General features: G+C 40.8%; 1 protein-coding gene across 1 annotated transcript in view; it reads left to right on the top strand.

The window, feature by feature from the left end:
* Positions 1–22,441, top strand: part of tg (thyroglobulin) — a 360,953-nt gene that overhangs the window by 331,175 nt on the left and 7,337 nt on the right. The window contains exons 48-49 of the mRNA XM_072246581.1: positions 20,420–20,554; positions 21,780–21,973. Coding sequence (XP_072102682.1) covers positions 20,420–20,554; positions 21,780–21,973 — 329 coding nt within the window. The remainder of the gene's footprint in view (positions 1–20,419; positions 20,555–21,779; positions 21,974–22,441) is intronic.

Below are 22,441 nucleotides of genomic sequence, written 5' to 3'. Positions count from 1 at the left end.
ATGGATGCCTATGTTAATGGGATTATATTATTGACCACCCAACAGTCGGTAGAATTTAGAGAAGCAAATTTGAAGAGAGACTGCAGACTGTTGCAAGAAACAATGTTGCAATAGTAGGTGATTTTAACTTTCCACCAATTGACTGTGACACCCATTTTGTAAAAAGGCTCGATGGGATGGGGCTTGTCAAATATGTTCAGGAAAGTTTCCTCAAGCTATACACAAGGGATCTCAGCTAGAAAGTGCGATACTAAAATCAGAATTGGAAGCAGAATCAGATTTAATATCACTGGGATATGTTGTGAAATTTGTTTTTGACAGAAACTGTACATTGCAATACATAATAATAAAAACTGTGAATGACAATAAATATGTATACGCACACATAAGGCCATGGATGTTTCAATATGGACTTTAGCAAGGCCTTTGACAAAGTCCCACATAGAAGGTTGGTCAAGAAGGATTAGTCACTTGGCATTCAAGTTGAAGTAGCAAATTGGATTAGACAAAGGCTTTGTGGAATAAGCCAGAGAGTGGTGGCAGGTGGTTGCCTCTCTGACAGGAGGCCCGTTACTAGTGGTGTGCCCCAGGGGTTGAAGCTAGGCCCAATGTTTTTTTTTTGTCCTCTATATCAATGATCTGGATGATAATGTGGTAGAATGGATAAGCAAATTTAGTAGATTACAACAAGACTGTGGGTGTAGTGAACAGCAAGGAAAACTACCGTAGCTTGCAGCAGAATCTGGATCAGCTGGAATAATGGATTGAGTAATAGCAAGTGGAATTTAAGGCAGACAAGCATGAGATGTTGCATTTTGGGAGGGCCAACCAGGGGAGGTCTTACACAGTGAGTGGTAGGGCACTGAGAAGAGAACAAAGGGTTCTAGAAATGCAGATTCGTAATTCGTAGAAAGTGGCATCACAGGCAGATAACTTTTGGCACATTGGCCTTCATAAATCAAGGCATTATGTATAGGAGTTGGGACGCAATGTTAAAATTATATAAGATGTTGGTGAGGCCTAATTTGAAGTATTGTGTGCAGGTGGTGAGTGGAGATATGTCTCTACTAAAAGAGATGTAAGGCGCTCCTTCCATCTGCTAGCCAGCAGGTCACCCTTGGACATGTGTAGCATCTGCTTAGTGCCTCCCCCCGCAAATCAGGATTAAGCAAAACTATGGGAATGGATGGTTGTATGAGCAGAAGTCCTAGTTATACAACCACTAACACCAGTGAGACCAGACTCTCAAGAATACTTGTAATGGCAGGGTTCCTCTGTCTTGTGAAGACACTGCCCAGAAGGCAATGCCAAACCACTTCTGTGGAAATATTTGCACAGAACAATTATGGTCATGGATAGAGAAAGGAATAAGCAGATTAAAGACAGATGGAAGACCATGATCACCCACGTCATACGACACGGCACACGACACGGCACATGATGTTGTTGACGATGACAACGACGACGACCTACAGGAAATCTTTCAATAAGATTGAAAGAGTGTGGAGAAGTTTTACAAGGACATTGCCGGGACTTGAGGATCGGAGTTATAGGGAAAGGTGGAACTTTATTCTCTGGAGCGTAGAAGAATGAGGGGAGTTTTGAAAGAGGTATACAATATTATGAGAAGTATGGATACAGTAAATGCAAGCAGGCTTTTTCCACTGAGGTTGGCCGAGAGCAAAACTAAAGATCATGGGTTAATGGCGAAAGGTAAAATGTTTATGGGGAACATGAAGGGAACTTCTTCACTTAGGGTAGTGAGAGTCTGGAATGACGTGCCAGCAAAAGTGGTGGATGCAGATTTGATTTCAATATTCAAGAGAAATTTGTTTAGGTGCATGTATGAGATGGATATGGAGGGCTACGGTCCAGGTGCAGCTTGATGGGACAAAGCATAGACCTATTGGGCTGAAGGGCCTTTTCTGTGCTGTAGAGTTCCATGACTCCAACTAAAATATTTAACTTGTGACCCAACTTGCGTTGTTGACAGAACTAACTCCACAGATTTTTCTTTTAAAAATAAACACTTTGGAAACATTTCTTTTTTTGGCAAATGTGACAATTTAAAACAAACCCTCCCCCTTTCTGCATTGCCCATCCAGTCGGGTTGAGCAGTCAAAAACTTACACTGAAGCTGAGCAGAAGAGGAGAGTTCATGGTTTAACTTTAGTAAGGTGTAGCAACAATGGACAAAGGAAGAGGAAGGGAATTGGGAACAGGTCAGGACTTGAATCTTTTGTTTTAATTACAAACTATTATGGTAAAAGAAACCTGCAAATCATTTACAAACAAGAGAAAATCTGCAGATGCTGGAAATCTGATCAACACGCACAGGATGCTGGAGGAACTCAGAAGGCCAGGCAGCATCTATGGAAAAGAGTACAGTTGACGTTTAGGGCCAAAACCCTTCCAGTTCCCTATCAGGAGTGGAATGGTAATGTCGTGGGTTCATTGTGGTTCTTATCCAGAACTGTTCCAGAGCTACTTCAGGTGGAAATCTTGATGTGCTGCAAAATTATACTCCATAAGCAAGTCAAAGTATTCTTAATAATAAATGAATTCCTGGAGTTCAAATATATGAGGTGTCACCTGAATGGAAATCCAGAACAAGACCATGTCATTTTAAAGATAAACCTAAAAGCTGGGGGAAATCTAAATGTTCCTGGCAAACAGCAGCAAATTTAGAGTCCATTAATGATTTCAAAATACAATTGTTAGACTTTTGTCTTCTATCTTTTCTGATCAACAAGTGGGATTTAGACTTGGTGGAAGTTCACCAAATAAAGGGTGGCATGGTAGTGTAGATATTAGCATCACAATATTACAGCACCAGTAATCTTCGATTGAAGTTTAATTGCCACTGCTGTCTATAAGGAGTTCATGCATACTTCCGTAACCACAGAGGCTTCTTCAGGTGCTCCAGTTTCCTTATGGTTAGAAAACACCAGGAAATCTGCGGACGCTGGAAGTTCAAGCAACACACAAAAAATGCTGGTGAACACTGCAGGCCAGGCAGCATCTATAGGAAGAGGTACAGTCGACGTTTTGGGCCGAGACCTTTCGTCAGGACTGACTGAAAGAAGAGATAGCCCAGGGCTCCCCTCCCCCTTTCTTTCTCCCTAGGCCTCCTGTCCCATGATCCTCTCCCTTCTCCAGCCTCGTATCCCTTTTGCCAATCAACTTTCCAGCTCTTGGCTCGATTCCTCTCCCTCCTGTCTTCTCCTATCATTTCAGATCTCCCCCTCCCCCTCTCAAATCTCTTACTATCTCTTCTTTCAGTTAGTCCTGACGAAGGGTCTTGGCCCAAAACATCAACTGTACCTCTTCCTATAGATGCTGCCTGGCCTGCTGCGTTCACCAGCACTTTTTGTGTGTGTTCCTTACGGTTAGAGTTACCGAGTTGTATGGACATGCTATGTTAGCGTCTGAAGTGTAGCGACGCTTGTAGGCTGCCGGGTACAATCGTCGCTAATTTAATTTGACGTGAATGACATAGTTCACTGTATCAATGAAGGGTGACAGAACTAATACCAATCTTTATAAAGTGGATGAATGGTGTTACACGAATCAAACTTCTTCTGTTGTAATGCATGAAAAACCACAACTAATTTATACTTCTCAAAATCTGATAATGACCAGTCAACTTATCTTAAGTAATGTTGGTTGAGAGATAAATATTAGTCAGATATTAAGCTGAAAGAAAGTTTCTTTGCTCTACTTCAGAGAATATTTCTTCTCTCATTTTCATACAGTTTCTCAATTCTAGTTAGCAGTTCCAGGTTGGCTAGCATCTAGTAATGTCCACAGCCAGCTGGCACGGTTCATTATTATATCTTACTTTATCAAAAAGAATATTCCATTAACAGGGAATATCTAACCTAACGAGTGAGCAGCCATTGAAAGAAAGCCAGAAAGTAATTATTATGAGGGCAAATTTCAACAAGTTCTATTCCTGCCATAAAGGATGGTGAAAGGATATCTAAATATATCTAAAGAGTAACCGTAAGTAAAGTTAATTAGTATTTTCCTTATGAAGTTGGATGGATGTGCTTAGAACTGAGGCTTCTAAAGGATGATGGATTTGTACTAAAATAACTGCATGATCAGATCTTAAAGTTAACTTCCCTGACAAAATAAATTTTAACCATGCAGTGGTCACTCATAAAACCACATTTTCAGTGCTTTATCTGTTTCTAACAATTATTGTTTAGTTAGAAAAGCATAAGGCATAGAAGCAGAATTAGGCAATTTGGCCCATCGAGTATGCTCCGCCATTCCACCATGGCTGATTTACTATCCCTTTCAACCACATTCTCCTGCCTTCTCCCTGTAACATTTGATGCCCTGACTCATCAGGAAACTATCAACCTCTGCTTTAAATATACTCAGTGACTTGGCCCCCACAGCCATCCATGGCAATGAATTCCACAGATTCACCACTCTCTGGCTAGACAGATTCCTGCGCATTTCTTTTGTAAATGGACATCCCTCTATTCTGAACCTGTGCCCTCTGGTCCTAGACTCACCTAGTACAGGAAAATCTTCTACACATCCACTCTCTAGACCTTTCAATATTCAAGAGGTTTCAGTGAGATCCCCCCACTTCATTCTTCTAAACTCCATAGCTATCAAATGCTCAAATGCTCCTCCTGCATTAACTCTAACTCAGGGAATCATTCTCATAAACCTCCTCTGGACCCTCTCCAATGCCAGAACATACTTTCCAAAGCTGCACACAATACACTACATGTAGCCAAACGGATGCCTTATAAGGCCTTAGCATTATATCTTTGCTTTTATTTTCTAGTCCTCTCAAAATGAATGCTAATATTGCATTTGCCTTCCTTACCACCAACACAACCTGCAAGTTAACCTTTACAGAATCCTGTTCAAGGACTCCTAAGTCCCTTTGTACCTCTGATATTTGAATTTTCTTCCCATTTAGAAAATAGTCTACACCTTTATTCCTTCTACCGAAGTGCATGACCATATACTTCCCTACACCATATTCCATCTGCAACTTCTTTGCCCATTTTCTCAATCTATGTAAGTACTTCTGCAGATTCCCTGCCTACGGGTTCTTCCACCTATCTTCGTATCATCTGCAAACTTGGCCACAAACCCATCAATTCCATCACTCAAGTAATTGCCATATAGTATGAAAGCAATGGTCCCAATAACAACACCTGTGGGACACCACTAGTCACTGGCAGCCAACCAGAAAAGGCCCCCTTTATCCCCACTCTTTGCCTCCTGCCGGTCCGCCAATCATCTATGCTAGTATCATTCCTGTAAGACCATGGTCTTCTATATTGTTAAACAGTCTCATGTGCAGCGCTTTGCTCTAGGCCTTCCAAGTTGACCACACCACTGACTCTCCTTTGTTTCTCCTGCCTGATATTTCCCAAAAGAATGGCAACAGATCCATCAGGCAAGATTTCCCCTAAAGGAAACCATGCTGACTTTGGCCTATTTTATCATGTGCCTCCAAGTACCTCAAAACCTCATCCTTAATAATGGACTTCAACATCTTCCAACCACTGAAGTCATGCTAACTGGCCTATAATTTCCTACCTTTTGCCTCCCTCCCTTCTTAAAGAGTGGAGTGACATTTGCAATTTTCCAGTCCTCCAGAATCTAGTGATTATTGAAAGGTCATTATTAATGCCTCCAATCTGTTCAGCTACCCCTTTCAGAACCCTGGGGTGTAGTTCTGCTGGGCAATGTGGCTTAACTATCTTCAGACCTTTCAGCTCCCAAGCACCTTGGCATTAGTAATAGCAACTAAACTCATTACTGTCCCCTGAAACTCCTGAATTTCTGGCATATTGCTAGTGTTTTCCATAGTGAAGCCGAAACACAAAAAATCTTATTAGTATTTCAAACAAACATTAGGAAGGAGAGGAAGAGTGTGCTTTGTTTGAAGTGAATGGGGGAAAGGCGGCTAATAGCCAAGGATCGGGAAGATGTGCCCAAAATCAGAGATTCAGCATGGAACAGGCCCTTCTGGCACCTCAAGCCATGCTGCCCCAGCAAACCTTGATTACCCTGATTTACAATGACCAGTTAACCTACCCAGTACATCTTTGGACCATGGGAGGAAACTGGAGCATCCAGTGAAAACCCACATATTCCATGGGGAGGACATATTGAGGCTCCTTACAAATAGTGCTGGAATTGAACTCCAAACTCCAATTGCCAGAGTTGTAACATCATCCCAATAACCACTATGCTACCATGGTGCCAAGATAATTGGCCAAGGTGCAGCTAATGTCTGTTTTACATCTCAAGGTCTGCACTGGGAGCTTCAAAGGATTGCACTGTCTGAGATGAATCAACAGAGGGTTGAGCTTCAGGAACTGGGGCCATAAACACAAGAAATTCTGCAGATGCTGGAAATCCAGAGTAACACACAAAATTCTGGAGAAACATAGATGGATCCATCCTCAACATGATCTGATCACCAAACACATATTTACCTTCCCCCACTCTTTGCTTTCCGCAGGGATCTCTCTCTTCATGATTCTCTTGTCTATTTATCTCTCCCCACTAATCTCCTTCCTGGCACTGATCACTGGAAGCAGAAGAGTGCTACGTCTGCCCATTCACTTCTTCCATTACCTCCAGTCAGGGCCCCAAACAGTCCTTCCTGGTGAGGCAACACTTAATCTATGAATCTGTTAGTGTCATCAACAGTATCCAGTGCTCCTGATGGGCCTTCTCCATACAGATGGAACCCAACGTAGATAGGGGGACCGCTTTGTTGAAGACCTTTGTTCGATCATCAACAAGCAGGAATTCCTTGTGGTCAACCATTTTCATTCCAATTTCCATTCCGATTTGAACATGTTGGTCTTTGGCTGCCTCTAATTCCATGATGGGTCAACAGATTGAAGAAGCAACATCTCATATCATCTCTGGGTATCCTCCAACCTGATAGCTTAACATCCATTTCTCCAACTTCCATTAATTTTTTTCTCTCTCCTCAAAGACAGTGAATGCAAAGGTAAAAAATGTGATCAAAAGCTTTCTCAAAAGGATAGAGTGTTTCAAAAGAAGAAGGAAAGGACAAGGAAGTGGTATTCACCCTGCATCAGTTGTTTAAAAGTTTTATGGAGTTAATTTTGAACATATATATTTAATGGGATGGTCCGCCGCCACCCCCTCCAAACTCGAGCCCAGGGCCGTGTCGGCCTCCAACCACGGCCACTTCTTCAAGTTCGGCCCTTCCTTAGGCGGAGGCCTTGGGCAGGCCCAGGCACATGGTGCAGCGCCCAAGTTCATCTTGTGTCTTTAACTAAGTGTATAGGATACGATTCATAGATATATGGTGAGGCTTTAATCTCTTCCACAGAAGATGGCCGTTGGCTCACAAGGAGCTCATCCGCCCTTTGTCAGGTCTTGTTTTCTTCAGTCCTGCTGGGTGTCCTCACACCCTCCTCACCAGACTAAGTCCGATGGGGGAGCCGGCCCAAGTCGCCAACCACTCGACCATGGCCCTGGCCGAGCGCTGGGCAACCTTCCCCCGCCGAATCTCTCCGAGCGTCCGGCACCCGACCGAAAACCATGATACACACCAGTAACCCATGACCTCTGGTTGTAGTCTCACCCAACCTCAGTGGAAAAAGCTTGCTTGCATTTACCCTTTCTATACCCATCATAATTTTGTATACCTCTATCAAACCTCCTCTCAATCTTCTATGTTCTAAAAAACAGTCCTAACCAATTCAATCTACTTATACCTCAGGTCCTCCAGAGCTGAAAACATCCTTTCAATTTTTTTCTGCACTCTTTCAATCTTGTTTACAACTTCCCTGTAGGTAAGTGACCAAAACTGCACACAATACTCCAAGTTAGGCCTTACCAATGTCTTGTATAACATAACATCCCATCTCCTCTACTCAATACATTGATTTATGAAGGCCAATGTGCCAAAAGCTTTCTTTACGACTCTATCTACCTGTGATGCCACTTTCAATGAATTATATACCTGTATTCCCAGATCCCTTTGTTCTACTATGCTCATTAGTGCCCTGCTGTTCACTGTGTAAGAACGATCCTGGTTGGTCCTACCGAAGTGCAAAACCTCACACTTGTCTGCATTAAATTCCATCTGCCATTTTCACACAAACACGAGGGACGAAGGGTCTCAGCCCAAAACGTCAACTGTACCTCTTCCTAGAGATGCTGCCTGGCCTGCTGCGTTCACCAGCAACTTTGATGTGTGTTGCTCTGCCATTTTCAGTCCATTTTTCCAGCTAATACAAGTGCCTCTGCAAGCCATGATAGCCTTCCTCACTGTCTACTACACCCCCAGTCTTGGTGTCATCTGCAGACCACAGTTACTGATCCAGTTAACCACATTCTCATCGAGATCATTGATATAGATGACAAACAACAAAGGATCTAACACCAATCCCTATGTCACTCCACTAGTCACATCCCTCCAAACAGAAAGGCAACCATATACTCTCTGCCTTCTCCCACAAAGCCAATGTCTAATCGAATTTACCACCTCATCTTGAATACCAAGTGACTAAACCTTCCTGACCAGCCCCCCCATGCAAGACTTTGTCAAATGCTTTACTAAAATCCACGTAGACTGCCTTGTCTTCATCCACTTTCCTGGTAACTTCCTCAAAAAACTCTATATAATTGATTAGACGCAGCCTACCATGCATGAAGCCACGGTGACTATCCTTAATCAGACTATGTCTATCCAAATGTTTACGTATCCAATCTCTTAGAATACTTTCCAATAACTTTCCCACAACTGATGTCAGACTCACCAGCATATAATTTTCTGGTTTATGTTTAGAGCCTTTCTTAAGCAACAGAACAATGTTGGCTGTCCTCCAATCCTCTGGTACCTCTCCTGTTGCTAAGGATGTTTAAAATATCTTTGCCAGAGCCCTGGAAATTTCCGTACTTGCCTCCTGTAGGGTCCGAGGGAACGTTTTGTCAAGCCCTGGGGATTTATCCACCATTATTTGCCTCAGGGTAGCAAACACCTCCTCCAGTGTAATTTGTACAGGGTCCATGACTTTGTCTCACTTCCATCCATCTCCCAAGTAATACAGATGCAAAAAAATGCATTTAAGATCTACACCATCCATTTTGGCTCCATACATGGATTACCATTCTGGTCATCCAGAGGATTAATTTTGTGCCCTGCAATCCTTTTGCTCTTAACGTATCTGTAGAGTCCATTAGTATTCTCTTTTACTTTGTCGGCTAGAGCAATTTTATGCCTTCTTTTAGCATTCCTGATTTCTTTCTTAAGTGTTCACTTACAATTCTTGTACTCCATAAGCACCTCATTTGTTCCTACCTGCCTATACTTGCTATGCATCTCCTTTTTTCTCTAAACCAGGGCCTCAATATCTCTTGAAAACCCTACACTTGTTATCTTTAACTTTTATTCTGAAAGACACATACAAACTTAGTACTCTCAAAAATTCATTTTTTTAGGCCTCCCACTCACCAAGTACACCTTTACCAAAAAAACAGCCTCTCCCAATCCACACTTGTCAGATCATTTCTGATACCATCAAAATTGGCCTTTCTTCAATTTAAAATCTCAGTTTGCGGACCAGACTCATCTTTTTGCATATTTACTTTGAAACTAATGGTATTATGGTCACTAGATACAAAGCGTTCCCTGACACAAACTTTTGTCAGCTGTCCTGCCTCATCCAGTATCACATGCTTTCTCATTGGAACTTAAATGAACTGATGAAGGAAACTTTCCTGAACAGATTTGACAAACTCTATCCCATATAGTCCCTTTACAGTATGGAATTCCTAGTCAATACATGAAAAGTTTAAATCACCTACTGTAACAACTTGTTTCTTGCAACAGTCTGACCTCTTTACAAATTTGTTCCTCTAAACCCCTAGGACTGTTGGGTAGTCTTCAATGTTTAACTGAGGAAAATTACTGCATAATTGAAACTATTCATGGGATATGACGAGTTTCAATTGTGCAGTAACTGTTCTGGGATGTCGGTTTATGACTTCTTCTTGTGCCACAATGAGGCCACCTTCAGGAGCAACACCTCAAATTTTGTCTGGGTAGCCTCCAACCCAATGGCATAAATATCAATTTCTCTTTCCCATTTTAAAAAAAAAATTCTCTCCCCCTCCCCTCTCCTTCTATTCCCCACTCTTGTCCCTTACCTCTTCTCACCTTCCAATCACCACCCCCTAGTCCCCTCCATCTTTCTCCTATAGTCCACCTTCTTCTCCTTTCAGATTCCTTCCTCTCCAGCCCTTCATTCCCACCCATTTAGCTTCACCTATTATTTTCTAGCTATCCTTCTTCCCCTCCCCCCTCCACCTTTTCACTCTGGCATCCTCCCCCTTCTTTTCCAATCCTGAAGAAGGGTCTTGGCCCAAAACATCAACTGCATGTTCATTTCGATAGATGCTGCCTGAACTGCTGAGTTCCTCCAGCATTTCGTATGTGTTGTATGGGATTAATAGTTTGAAGAAAAATAACTGTTTGGAGTGAAAAAAGACATGGAGAAAATAAATCATTATTTCATTTCTGTGGTGCAATGTCAGCAGGGATGTAATGCGTAGGGAAAGTGGATCAAAGAAGATTCTTGGAGATGGACTTGAATAGTGACAGTTTTGCTAGGTGGATAAATGAAGCCTAAACTAGGGTAGTCCCATTAAGCTGCAGTATAGTATTAGAGGAGGTATATATGGCAGACTGCCTTAAACATTACAAAGAACAAGCAAAAAGGGAGGGAAAATGCCCTATGGTGATGTCCTTAGAGAATTTTATGACTTTAGTTTGGGTCTTTTAATGCTATGGGCAGGGTAACATCTGCTTTGAGTGATTCTAATTGGGAGGAATTAACATGAAACTGAAAGAAGAAACACTATTAGGACTATTTATGCTGTATCAGGGTGGTATAGAATGCTTCCTCGATGCTTATATGACTAGTTTCAGTGGTGCAGTAATTGTTTTGACATATCAGTCTATGGCCTCTGCTTGTGCCACAACGAGGCCACCTTCAGGGTGGAGGAGCAACATCTGAAATTCTGTCTGAGTCACCTCCAACCTAATGGCATGAATATCAATTTTTCTTTCCTGTTAAAAAATATTCTTTCACCCTTCCCTCTTCTTCTATTCCCCACTCTTGCCCCTTACTGAATCTGGATGGGCCTGAGCATGTATCTGCTTTAAATTCCTGCAATGCTGTTCGATATGACAAACTAACCGATGTGATGTTTGAACTATAACTTCAGTTAAAAAAAAGCTTCTGAAGCATCACTTCATATCATTGAGCAGCAGAACTCATTACATAATAGGGTTATGTGATAGTTTTAAAAGAAAGGCATGATCTCTGATATAAGGCACTTTTATAACATCAGTTTGTAGGAGGCAAATGTTTGATATAAATGAGATTAAGGGAATGTGTGATGATCCAGGAAAAATTAGCTAAAAATGACAGAATGGAATGCAAGTAAAAAGTAGAAAGTGTCAGCCTTCAGAGCAAGATTTTAAAATTGGACTGGGGAAAGACCATTTTACTTTTCATTAGTGTTGAGAGTGTTGGAGAAGTGGCAACTTTCATACAAAATTATGCTCAGTGATAGACAGAGTTCCAGCAACTCAGGTCCCACCAAGTAAAAAGTAGTTAGCTAGATAACCCATTGTTAATGCTTCTTGAATTGTGCTGTGCAAGGGGTAATTACAAGGAATGATGCAGATTTTACTGGATGGAACGTATAATGGATGGATGCCTTGAGCATTCATTGCCGAAGTGAATGAAATGTCAAAGGCCAAATTATGAAGACTTTCAGAGACTGATTGAATTGACTTCAGAGAGGATATTCTTCCCCCAGAGAGAATCACAGAAATTAGTAGTAGTTAGTACAAGGAACTGAACTGCAGCAGTCAGGTTAACATTCGATGCCACAGGAATAGGACCATAAAACTAAGACATAGGAACAGAACTGGGCCATTTGCCTCATCGAGTCTGCACTGCCATTCAATCCTGGCTGATTTATTATCACTCCCAACCCCATTCTTCCGCCTTCTCCCCATAACCTTTGACACACTAATCTAGAACCCATCAAACTCCACTTAATACACTCAATAACCAAGCCTCCACAGCCACCTGTGGCAATGAATTCCACAGATTCACCACCCTCTGGCTAACAAAATTACTTCTCATCTTTGTTATAAATGGACATCCTTCTATTCTGATGCTATACCCTCTGGTCCTAGACACACACACTACAGGAAACATCCTCTCCACGTCCACTCTATCTAGGCCTTTCAACATTCATCAGGTTCCAATGAGATGCCCACTCATTCTTCTAAACTCCAGTGCTTACAGGCCCAGAGCCATCAAATGCTCCTCATACATTAACCCTTTCATTTCCAGAATAATTCTTGTGAACCTCATCTGGACCATCTCCAATGCTAGCACTTCTTTTCTTAGATAAGGGACACAAAACTGCTCAATACTCTAAATTCAGTTTTACCAATGTCTTATAAAGACTCGGCAGTATATTCTTGCTTTTATATTCTAGTCTCTTGAAATGAATGCTAACATTTCATTTACCTTCCTTAGAAGATAACCATAAGCATGCAAGAGAGCATTTATGTGAAAGTAGTAGTTCACACTGGTGGAGGATGTGAATGGGGTAAAATGGGGGTCAAGAAGCAAAGAGTTGAGGTTGAAGCTGAAATTGCTAAGGATGAAAGTCACTTGTTTGAACAGATTAGTAGTATGATGGTCCAAGGATAAGAAGCTCCAAGGTGATAATGGGAGAGTCATCAGTATATGATCTTCAGAAAAATCCTGATGATATAAAAGTCTGGAAAAATAGATAATGGAAAATATATCTGTTTTAAGTCGATTGAAATTAGGATGGTGCCATGACCATCCTATTTTCACTCAGGGCCAAGGTGCCAATTTGAACATTCATATTAGCAATGGATGGCTATGATTTTTCATGACGAGAGATATTTTAGAGAAATACTCCTATCGGAACAGAATGGTGGAATGCAACAACCCATCTTTACCATTCAAGGATGGTGATGAGTGTGGTAATTTGTAAAGAAGGAAAATGGTAAAGCAGATCCCCAGTATTTGGTAGAAAAGTCAATGAAGTACTAGTGACTTTCTTTACAACGATGTAAAGAAAGTATCATGTAGTTCAATAATTCAGTTACTGAATGGCAGGAGGTTGAGAGAATCAACCACTAATCATGTCAGACACTGACCTGCATGGAACACACCATTAGGTTCAGGAACTGTTGTTACCCTTCAACCATCAGGCTCCTAAACCAGTGTCAAGAACTTCACTCACTTCAACACTGAACTAATTTCCACAACATACGGACTCACTTTCAAGAGATCTACAACTCGTGTTCTCAATATGTATCTATTTAATTAATTTATTATTGTTATGATGTATTTGCGCAGTTTGTCTTCCTCTGCACATTGGTTGTTTGTCCGTCTTTGTGTGTAGTTTTTCATTCATTCTATTGTATTGCTTTGTTCTACTGTGAATGCCTGCAAGAAAGTGATTCTCAGAGTAGCAGATGGTGACAAATATGATTTTTCTAATACATTCTTGAACTTTGCTGTTTTAAAAACATTGCCATGAGAGAAATGTTTGAAAACCAAGTGACGGCAAAGACTACTCCTGCTCCCATTTTCCTTTGATTCTTACGTGTTCTTTCTGACACTGTTGTTTCTATTAACCTGTATTAGCAATCCTTCCTGATAACTTTTCAAAAGAAAAAGTTCAAATCAATCAGTCTTTAAGATTGTTATGGAGAGGAATAGAAAATAATTAAGGTATGGTGTGGGAAAGACTGATTTTAAATGACAAGACCTACCAAAAGTTAATGCAAGTTCCTACCTGCAGATAGGTCCACATAGGACCAGAAGACCATTCAAAAGCAGAATAGGGGAAGTTCAGAGCTGGTGTGATTTAGTGATGATGAAAAGTATTTTTAACAAGTCCAAGGAATGTTGGATGTCAAGGGATATTGTGAGACCCATTTTAAAAAAAAAGACGGGGGGGGGGATACCTTGTGGTAGGTTTAGAGGGCAAAATCAAGAGGTCCTACTGGAGTACCAAATATATAGGGCGGTACTTAAAAAGCAGTTAAGAGAAAAAAAAACAGTCAGGCATGTTTACGGAATGTTTAAAAGCAATTTTGTTAGCATATAAAGTAAAGAGAAGAGTCCATTTAGGACAAAATAGTTAAACTATATGTTAAGCCATAGGACAAGGGCAAGGTCTTAAACAATATTTCTCATCTATATTCACTTTTGAGAAGAACATTGCACTTTTGAAGAATTCAGGAACAGCTTGATGGAATTCTAGAGAATATTATCATCAAAAATACCAGTGAATGTGGTATCTTTATTCAAGAACACCAAGGATAAGCCATCAGGCCCATCTGTCAAACATCATTGCCTACAAAGGATTCTCAAGAATAGGGTTATTCTCCACTTGGAAAAGTAGGGGCTGATCAGGAAGTGTCAGTAGAACTTTAAGAGGAGATTCTATCTGTCAATTCAATTGGTTTTTTTTCAAGAAGTGCTGTCAAAGTACCTTTAGGGACTTCAGTAAAGTCTTTTGGGATATTGCTCTAAAAGTTAAGACCCTATGGATTGAGGACAATTTGGCAACATGGACTGAATCAAACTCAGAATTAGTCTTATTGCCATTGCCTTTTGACATGAAATGTGTTCTTTTGCACCAGTACAATGAAATAAAATTACTATGATTTACAAAAATTGTATAATAAAAGGAATAATAAAGTGGTGTTCATTGGCCATTCAGAAATCCGACAGGGAAAGAAGCTGCTCCTGAATCATTGTGTAAGAGTCTTCAGGCTATTTTACCTTCCTGATGACAATAACAAAAGAGGGCATATCACAGATGGCGATGGCCCTTAATTATGGATGCCATCTTCTTGTTACATTGCCTTTTGAAGATGCCCTCAATGATACAGATGGTTGTTCCTGAGGGAACTGGTTGACTCTACAATCCTCTGCAGTCTCCTGGGGTCCTGTACATTGGAACCTCCCTACCAGGCTCCCATGCAACCAGTTAGAAAGCTCTCCACCACATATCTATAGAAACTTGGAGAAATCTTTGATGACGTCAAATTTCCTCAAAATTGTAATGAACTAGAGCTGCCGGCATGCCATCTTTGTGATTGAATCAATTTGTCACACCCAGGTCAGATCCTTAATCTAAACTTAATCTACTCACCCTTACCAAGGTAGGCCCCTCAGTGAGGACTGGTAATGGGAGGCAGAGGAAGACAGTTGAAGGGTTTCTTTCTTGTGATTTGAAGCCTGTGATGCATCACAGAGATTACTGATGAGACCTTTGTTTATAGTAATAATCTGGATGTGATTGTAGAAGTTATGATTCTCAGGTTTCTAGCCTGCTGAAGGTATTGATTGTAGCCAACGTTTTGATGACAAACTCTGCCATCTTCATCAGGATGATGCCTGGGTATGTCTAGTCTGGTGGTATTCATACCCCTTCCCCCCCCCCCCATAGACAGTTCCTCCTGATTGGTTAGCCTTAATCCAATCAGGTTTCTGCTCTACGTCCTTATTTACAATTGATTTCCAGTTTTTACTTAAAACGAGCCCTTCATCTTTGTTAAAATTCTTTTTCTCTAACTTCATTTCAATAGCTTCCTTTACTAGGTGGTCCCAAAAGCTATTGGCATGGCACGGTAATTTTATACCATTGAAGTCAATTCTATGGCCATTGCAAATGCAGTGTTTTTCTACCACTGATTACTTTGGGTAACCCAAATTGATACACCTCCTGTGCTCCTTGATGTAGGTTTCCACTGTACGTCCTACTTGACCGATATACACTACTCCGTATTCACAGGGAATCCTGCAAGTGCCAGCCAACTTGAGTCCCAGCTCATCTTTAACCCACATAAGCTGTGATACAAGCTTCCTTTAGGGTTTATAGATGGTATTAATCTGGTGTTTCTTCAGGATCCTGACGATACTTCCAGAAACTGTGGAAATATAGGGAAGCCAGGTGTAACGACAGGTTTCTCTGCATTGTTAGGCTTCCTAGTTTTTCCCATCAGCCCTGTTAAGAACCCAATGGGTTTCCTTCACCTTGTAGCCATTCTGCAGAAACATTGTGTGTAGCTGCCTTCCCCTGTAACTAATGAAGGTCTGACTAACCAAAAACTTATCAACCTCTGCTTTAAGTATACTCAATGACTTGGCCTCCACAACCATACACAACAACGAATTGCACAATTCACCACCTTTTGGCTAAAGAAATTCTTTCTCATATCTGTTCTAAACAGATGTCCCTCTATTGTAAGGCTGTATTTTCTGGTGCTAGACTCACCCACTACTGGAAATATTCTCTCCACATCCATTCTGTCTAGGCCTTTCAAAATTTGATAGGTTTCAAAGAGATTCCCCCTCTCATTCTTCTAAACTCCAGTGACTACAGGCCCAGAGCCATCAAATGCTGCTTATATGTTAACACTTTCATTCCTGGAATCATTCTCATGAATCTCCTCAGGACCCTCTCCAATGTCAGTACATCTTTTGGATAAGGGTCCTAAACCTGATCACAATACTCTCTGTGAAATCTGATAATGTCTGATAAAGCCTCAGCATCATATCCTTTCTCTTATATTCTAGTCCTCTTGAAATGAATGCTAACATTGCATTTGTTTTCCGCACCACTGACCCAACCTGCAAATTAACCTTTAGAGAATCTGGCACAAGGACTCCCAAGTTCCTTTGCACCTCTGATTTTTGAATTTTCTTCCTATTTAGAAATCAAGTCAGGCTAACTGGTCAATAATTTCCTTTCTTCTGCCTCTCTCCCTTCTTAAACAGTGTAGTGACATTCACAACTTTTCAGTACTCTGGGAACCATTTCCGACTCTAGTGATTCTTGAAAGATCATTACTAATACCTCCACAATCTCTTCAGATACCCCTTTCAGATCCCTGGGGGGTAGTCCATCTCATCCAGTTGACTCATTTAACTTCAGAGTTTTTTGCTTCCCAAGCACCTTCTCCTTAGTAATAGCAATGACACTCACTTCTACTCCCTGACACTCTCAAATTGCTGGCATACTGCTAGTGTCTTCCACAGTGAATACTGATGCAGAATACATATTAGTTCATCCATTATTTCTTGCCTTACTACCTCTCCTGCATCATTTTCCAGTGGTCCAATATCCATTTGCCTCTCTTTTACTCTTTATAAATATGAAAAAAAACTTCTGGTATCCTCTGATATTTTTAACTAACTTGCCTTCATATTTCACTTTTCTCTCCTTATGTTTCTTTTTAGTTGCCTTCTGGCTGTTTTTAAAAGCTTCCCAATCCTCTAATTTCCCACTGATTTTGGTTGTATTATATGCCCTGACTTTCACTTTAATGTTGTCTTTGACTTCCCTTGTCATCCACAATTGCCCCCTCCTCCCTTTAGAATACTTCTTTATATTTGGGATGCATCTATCCTGTACCTTCCAAATTGCTCCGGAAACTCAAGCCATTGCTGTTCTGCCATCATCCCTGCTAGTGTTCCTTCCAATCAACTTTGTCCAGCTACTTTCTTATTCCTCCAATTCCCATTACTACACTGTAAAGTTGATGCAGCTGGCTTTATCTTCTTCCTCTCAAACCACAGAGTGAATGCTATCATATTATGATCACTGTCTCCCAAGGGTTCCTTTACCTTAAATTTCCTAAACAAATCTGATTCATTACACAACAGCCAATCCAGAATTGCCCTTCCCTTAGTGGGCTCAACCACAAGCTGATCTAATAAGCTATCTCAGAGGCATTCTACAAGTTCCCCCTCTTGGGATCTGGCACCAAACAGATTTTCCTAATTTACCTACATCTTAAAATCTCCCATGACTATTATCATTGCCCTTATTACATTCCTTTTCTATTTCCCGTTGAAATGTATATCCCACATTGTAGCTACAGTTTGGGGACCTGTATATAACTCCCACAGTATTTTTACCCTTGTTGTTTCTTTACTCTACCTACAAGGATTCTACATTATCTAATCCCATGTCATCTTTTTCTTAGGATTTGATTTCATCTTTTAAACCAATAGAGCCACCCCACCCCCTCTGCCTACCTGCCTGTTCTTTAGCTGGGTAGTGTATCTTTGGATGTTAAGCTCTCAACTATGATCTTCTTTCAGCCAGTTCTCAGCGATGTCCACAATGTCATACCTGCCAATCACTAACTGTGCTACAAGATCTGCTTTATTCTGCATACTGCATGTATTCATCACCCAGTTTGATTTTGCCCCGATGTTACACTTCACCCCACAAACTGCAATTTTGCAGAGTCATTGGCCTTTCCATCCCCACAGTCTAATTACACACTTGTATTCCAACTGCCCCATCCTCAGCCCAATCCCTCTGGCTCCCATTCCCCTGCCAAATTAGCTTAAACCCTCCCCAGCAGCTCGAGCAAACCTGTCCGCAGGGATCTTGGTCGCCCTTGGGTTCAGGTGTAACCCATTCTTTTTGTACAGGTTATACCTTTCCCAGATGAGATCACAATGATCCAGAAATCTGAAACTCTGCCCCCTGCACCACTCCTTCAGCCACTCATTCATCTGTACCATCATCCTATTCCTGCCCTGACTAGCACGTGACACTGGGAGTGTTCCAAAGATTACTATCTTGCAGGTTCTGTTCTTCAGCCTTTTCCTTAGATCCCTATACTCATTTCACAGGACCTCTTGCCCCTTTCTATCTATATCATTGGTACTAATGTGCATCATATGCTCTGGCTGCTCGCCCACCCTCTCGAGAGTGTTCTGCACCTATTCCGAGACATACTGAACCCTAGCATCTGGGAACCAACACAGCCTCCTGCCTTCTTTTTTGTGAACCACGGAATCCATGGAAGAGAAATGGAACCAGGTCAACGTTGACCCATAGAAAGTGCCTCAGAGAATAAAAGTTATATTTTCACCATAATGGGATCTGATATATCGGTCAAACTGGGCTATAGGCATCTCCTTTCCCATGGAATTCCTTGGACATTATTTGCCTAATAGTCACATGATCACATTCACCAAGGTAAGGAAGACACTATCAATGCCACATGTCAAGACCTGAAGTCTTTGAGGATGTATGTATTAATCTCAAGTCAGTCTGTTCCTGAGAATCAGACATGCTCACAGCTCTAGCAGTCTGGATTCAGTCTTGTCCTCCACTGAAGTCTACGTGCAGCTTGTGATGATGTGGGCTTCCTTCAGAAGTGGTTTAAAGGGCCTGTTTCCATGCTGTGATTCTGTGCCTAAAACATTAAGAAAGGCTGTGCAGATGTATTAGTGTGAATGGTAAATCTGGTGCAGATTGATTGATTATTCCTTGTGACAAATACTATGTGTCTGACATGTGGTATTGTTACTTGCCTTGCCAGAATCCTTAATGCAAGTCATCTGTCCACTAGTGTTGCCTGAAATCACAACCTATTCTCCTCCATCTTTAGCAAACAGTGGTCTTAAATCATAGAGGATAAGCTGTTAGCAACCGTCTCTTGCGGCAGATTGCCCACTTCCGCACTAGTTCTACAAACAGGTGTGGGAGTGGGCGGCAGGGGGGATTTAAGTTCTATTTATTACCTCAACAGTATGTGCTTTCAGTCTCGGGATGAATTCTTTTCTCTTGTGCTATCAATCTGAATCCCTTTTTATTAAGCGCCAGGATTTTAACATGAATTATTTAGTCACTTGTATTTCTGTGGTGGTGTTAATGCTAGACAGCAGCCTCTTATAATTCTGTACGGCTTTTTGTTATAATTGGTGCTTAAGCAGGGAACATACTTGGATAAAGATAACTAATTTCTCCCTCGGTGTTTTACCAGTCTGCTGATTCATCTTCCTTGTCCAGGGTATGGAAAATGACAGTACATCTAATATTCCACAGCCACAATCCAGTACCTATTGTGTAACATTAAACAGTGAATGTGTTTAATATTCAAGAGCTTTCACAAAGTTCTAGAGTGTTACTGACGACTTGGCCCAGTCTTCTCCTTTCCCAAATGCACTTCTGAGGTGATTGATTAATTTGAGACCTGCAGCCTCTGCCACAGTTGGTGCAGGAGATGTTTAGTGAGATGGGAAGTTAGTGAGCTCCTCCTGCCACTTATGCTTGGCTTCTGTACACTTCTGTATAAATGGATTCAAGATAATCAATGTTACTCTGAATGTTCATTGTACAGAAACACATGATTATAAGTGTCTTCTCCCTTATGGTATTAAGGTGCTAAGATAAATTAATGGCTCACTAAAGAATAACTATTTAGTTTACTTCCATAATAGACAGTACAGAATCAACTTTTAATCTCTACTCATGAGGTTGTGTTCTCTCCCTGTTTCAGTGCAAGTCTTTCCTCAGAGGTTCAGTTTGTTTTTGGGTTGCCTCTCCATCCTGACTCAGAACAGATGTTCACGGTACAAGAGCAAAGCTTGTCACTCACTATAATCCAGTACATTGCCAACTTTGTCAAATCGGGGTAAGTAGTGATTCTTTACCTCACAACCCCACTCTTGGGATAAATACCATGAGGACTAAAGGGGACCACAAATCATGAAAGACATTGAGAGATACAAAGTTCTAGAATAAAAGGGAAAGCAAGAGAGAAAAAGTGAGAAAAAGTGTGAAGTATGATACTCTTCAAAACAGGGCATTAGCATTAACGTAATGACTTTCAAACTTCTTGCTACAATACTGTTATTAACAAACAATGCATTCATGTGTTTTATTTTACATTTTAAAGAATCAGACCAATTTAGTACTCCAAAATCCATCCTCTGCTTGTGTTTTCATCTATCGCATTTCCCCACTGAATTGTGTTTGTGGACTATTATGTTAAATGTAAAGAGATTTTTGTTTTATGCTATGTATCTGAAATTTATAGTATTCTGGTCCCTTGAATGTTCTTGAATGTAATTATTCTTCTTTTGCTAGCCTTGCCTTTAATTACCAAAGCCCTCGATTCCATTATTCCATCCCTACTTCTTTTAAACTTCTCTCTCCCCCACCCCACCTTTAAGAAAACCATTAAAACCTATCTCTTCGAGCAAGTTTTGGCTCTTCTGTCCGAATATCAGCTTTTATGGTTTAGATACTAATTCTTTCCAAAAGCACTTCAGTGAAGATTTGCTGCATTAAATCCATTACATTTAACCAGTTTAGAATTGTTTAGGATTTAGTGGCTTATTCGCCTCCATGTTATTTTTAATTGACTTTCATCCAGTAATAAAAATCAATATGCGAAAAGTTAAAATGGAAACTTCCAATGTAAAATTGGTTGGCTCTAATTAGCAGTCGTGATTCAGTAATTCCTCAGTTTAACTTGGCATAAGAATTTTAGAGAAGCTCCTCCTGTTGACTTCAAATATGTAATCCAACAGGAGATTAAGTAACATAAAGGATAATGTTCATTTTAGAACTCAGCTGGATCAAACAATCTACACTCTCTTCAGGCCCATCTTGCTTTAGTACCAACTACTGAATATGCAAATCATTCAATCACAAATTCCACTTGTTTAATCAGTAACTTTGATCACCTGTGTATAATCTTAGTTATAATGCTGAACACAGATAATATTTCATGAACATGGGATAGTCTTTCTTCAAATTCTGCATGTACACTTCATGGGCAAGGGTAGTTTAAGGTCAACAAATTAACCCTGTGTTGTATTTTTAAATGTACTTATTTATTTCTGTTTTGTCAGCAACCCCAACTACCCCTTCACCTTCTCCAGAAAATCTGCTGATGAGACTCTGCCACTGTGGCTCAATTTTTTTGATAATATGGATGGCAACAACTATAAAGAATTCACAAACAGCCTGGAAAATAGAAAAGGCCTGAAGAAAGCGGAGTGCTCATTCTGGTCCGACTATGTTCCGATGCTGCAAGCATCCACAGGTGAATACAAGTGAGATTGGAAATTGTAGGTAATAAACCAAAGCAGAGGCACCAGAGAGACTGCAAATGCTGGAAATCTGCTGTAATACACAGAAAACGCTGGAGAAACTCAATAGGTCAGGCAGCATCTATGAAGAGAAGTGAACAGTTGAGATTTGGGCCAAGATTCTTTATCAGGACTGGGGAAAAAAAAGGTCAGAAGCCAAAATAAAAGGATGGGGGTGGGGAAGAATGAATTGGTTGATGGTAGGTGAATCTAGGTGAGAGAAGGAAGGTAGGAAGTTGAGGGCATGGCAGGAGTGAATGATGTGAGAAATTAGGAGATAATAGATGAAAGATGCAAAGGGCCGAAGACAAAGGAATCTCATAGGAGATGTCAGTAGACCATGCCCCATTTCTTTTTAGACCAAATGTAGAGTCTCAGCACAAAACAATGAATAACAAGCTGAGTTCCTCCAGCATTTTGTG

The sequence above is a fragment of the Mobula birostris genome, chromosome 1, assembly GCF_030028105.1.
Source record: "Mobula birostris isolate sMobBir1 chromosome 1, sMobBir1.hap1, whole genome shotgun sequence".
NCBI lineage: Eukaryota > Metazoa > Chordata > Chondrichthyes > Myliobatiformes > Myliobatidae > Mobula > Mobula birostris.
This window is presented reverse-complemented; position numbering and strand designations above follow the sequence as displayed.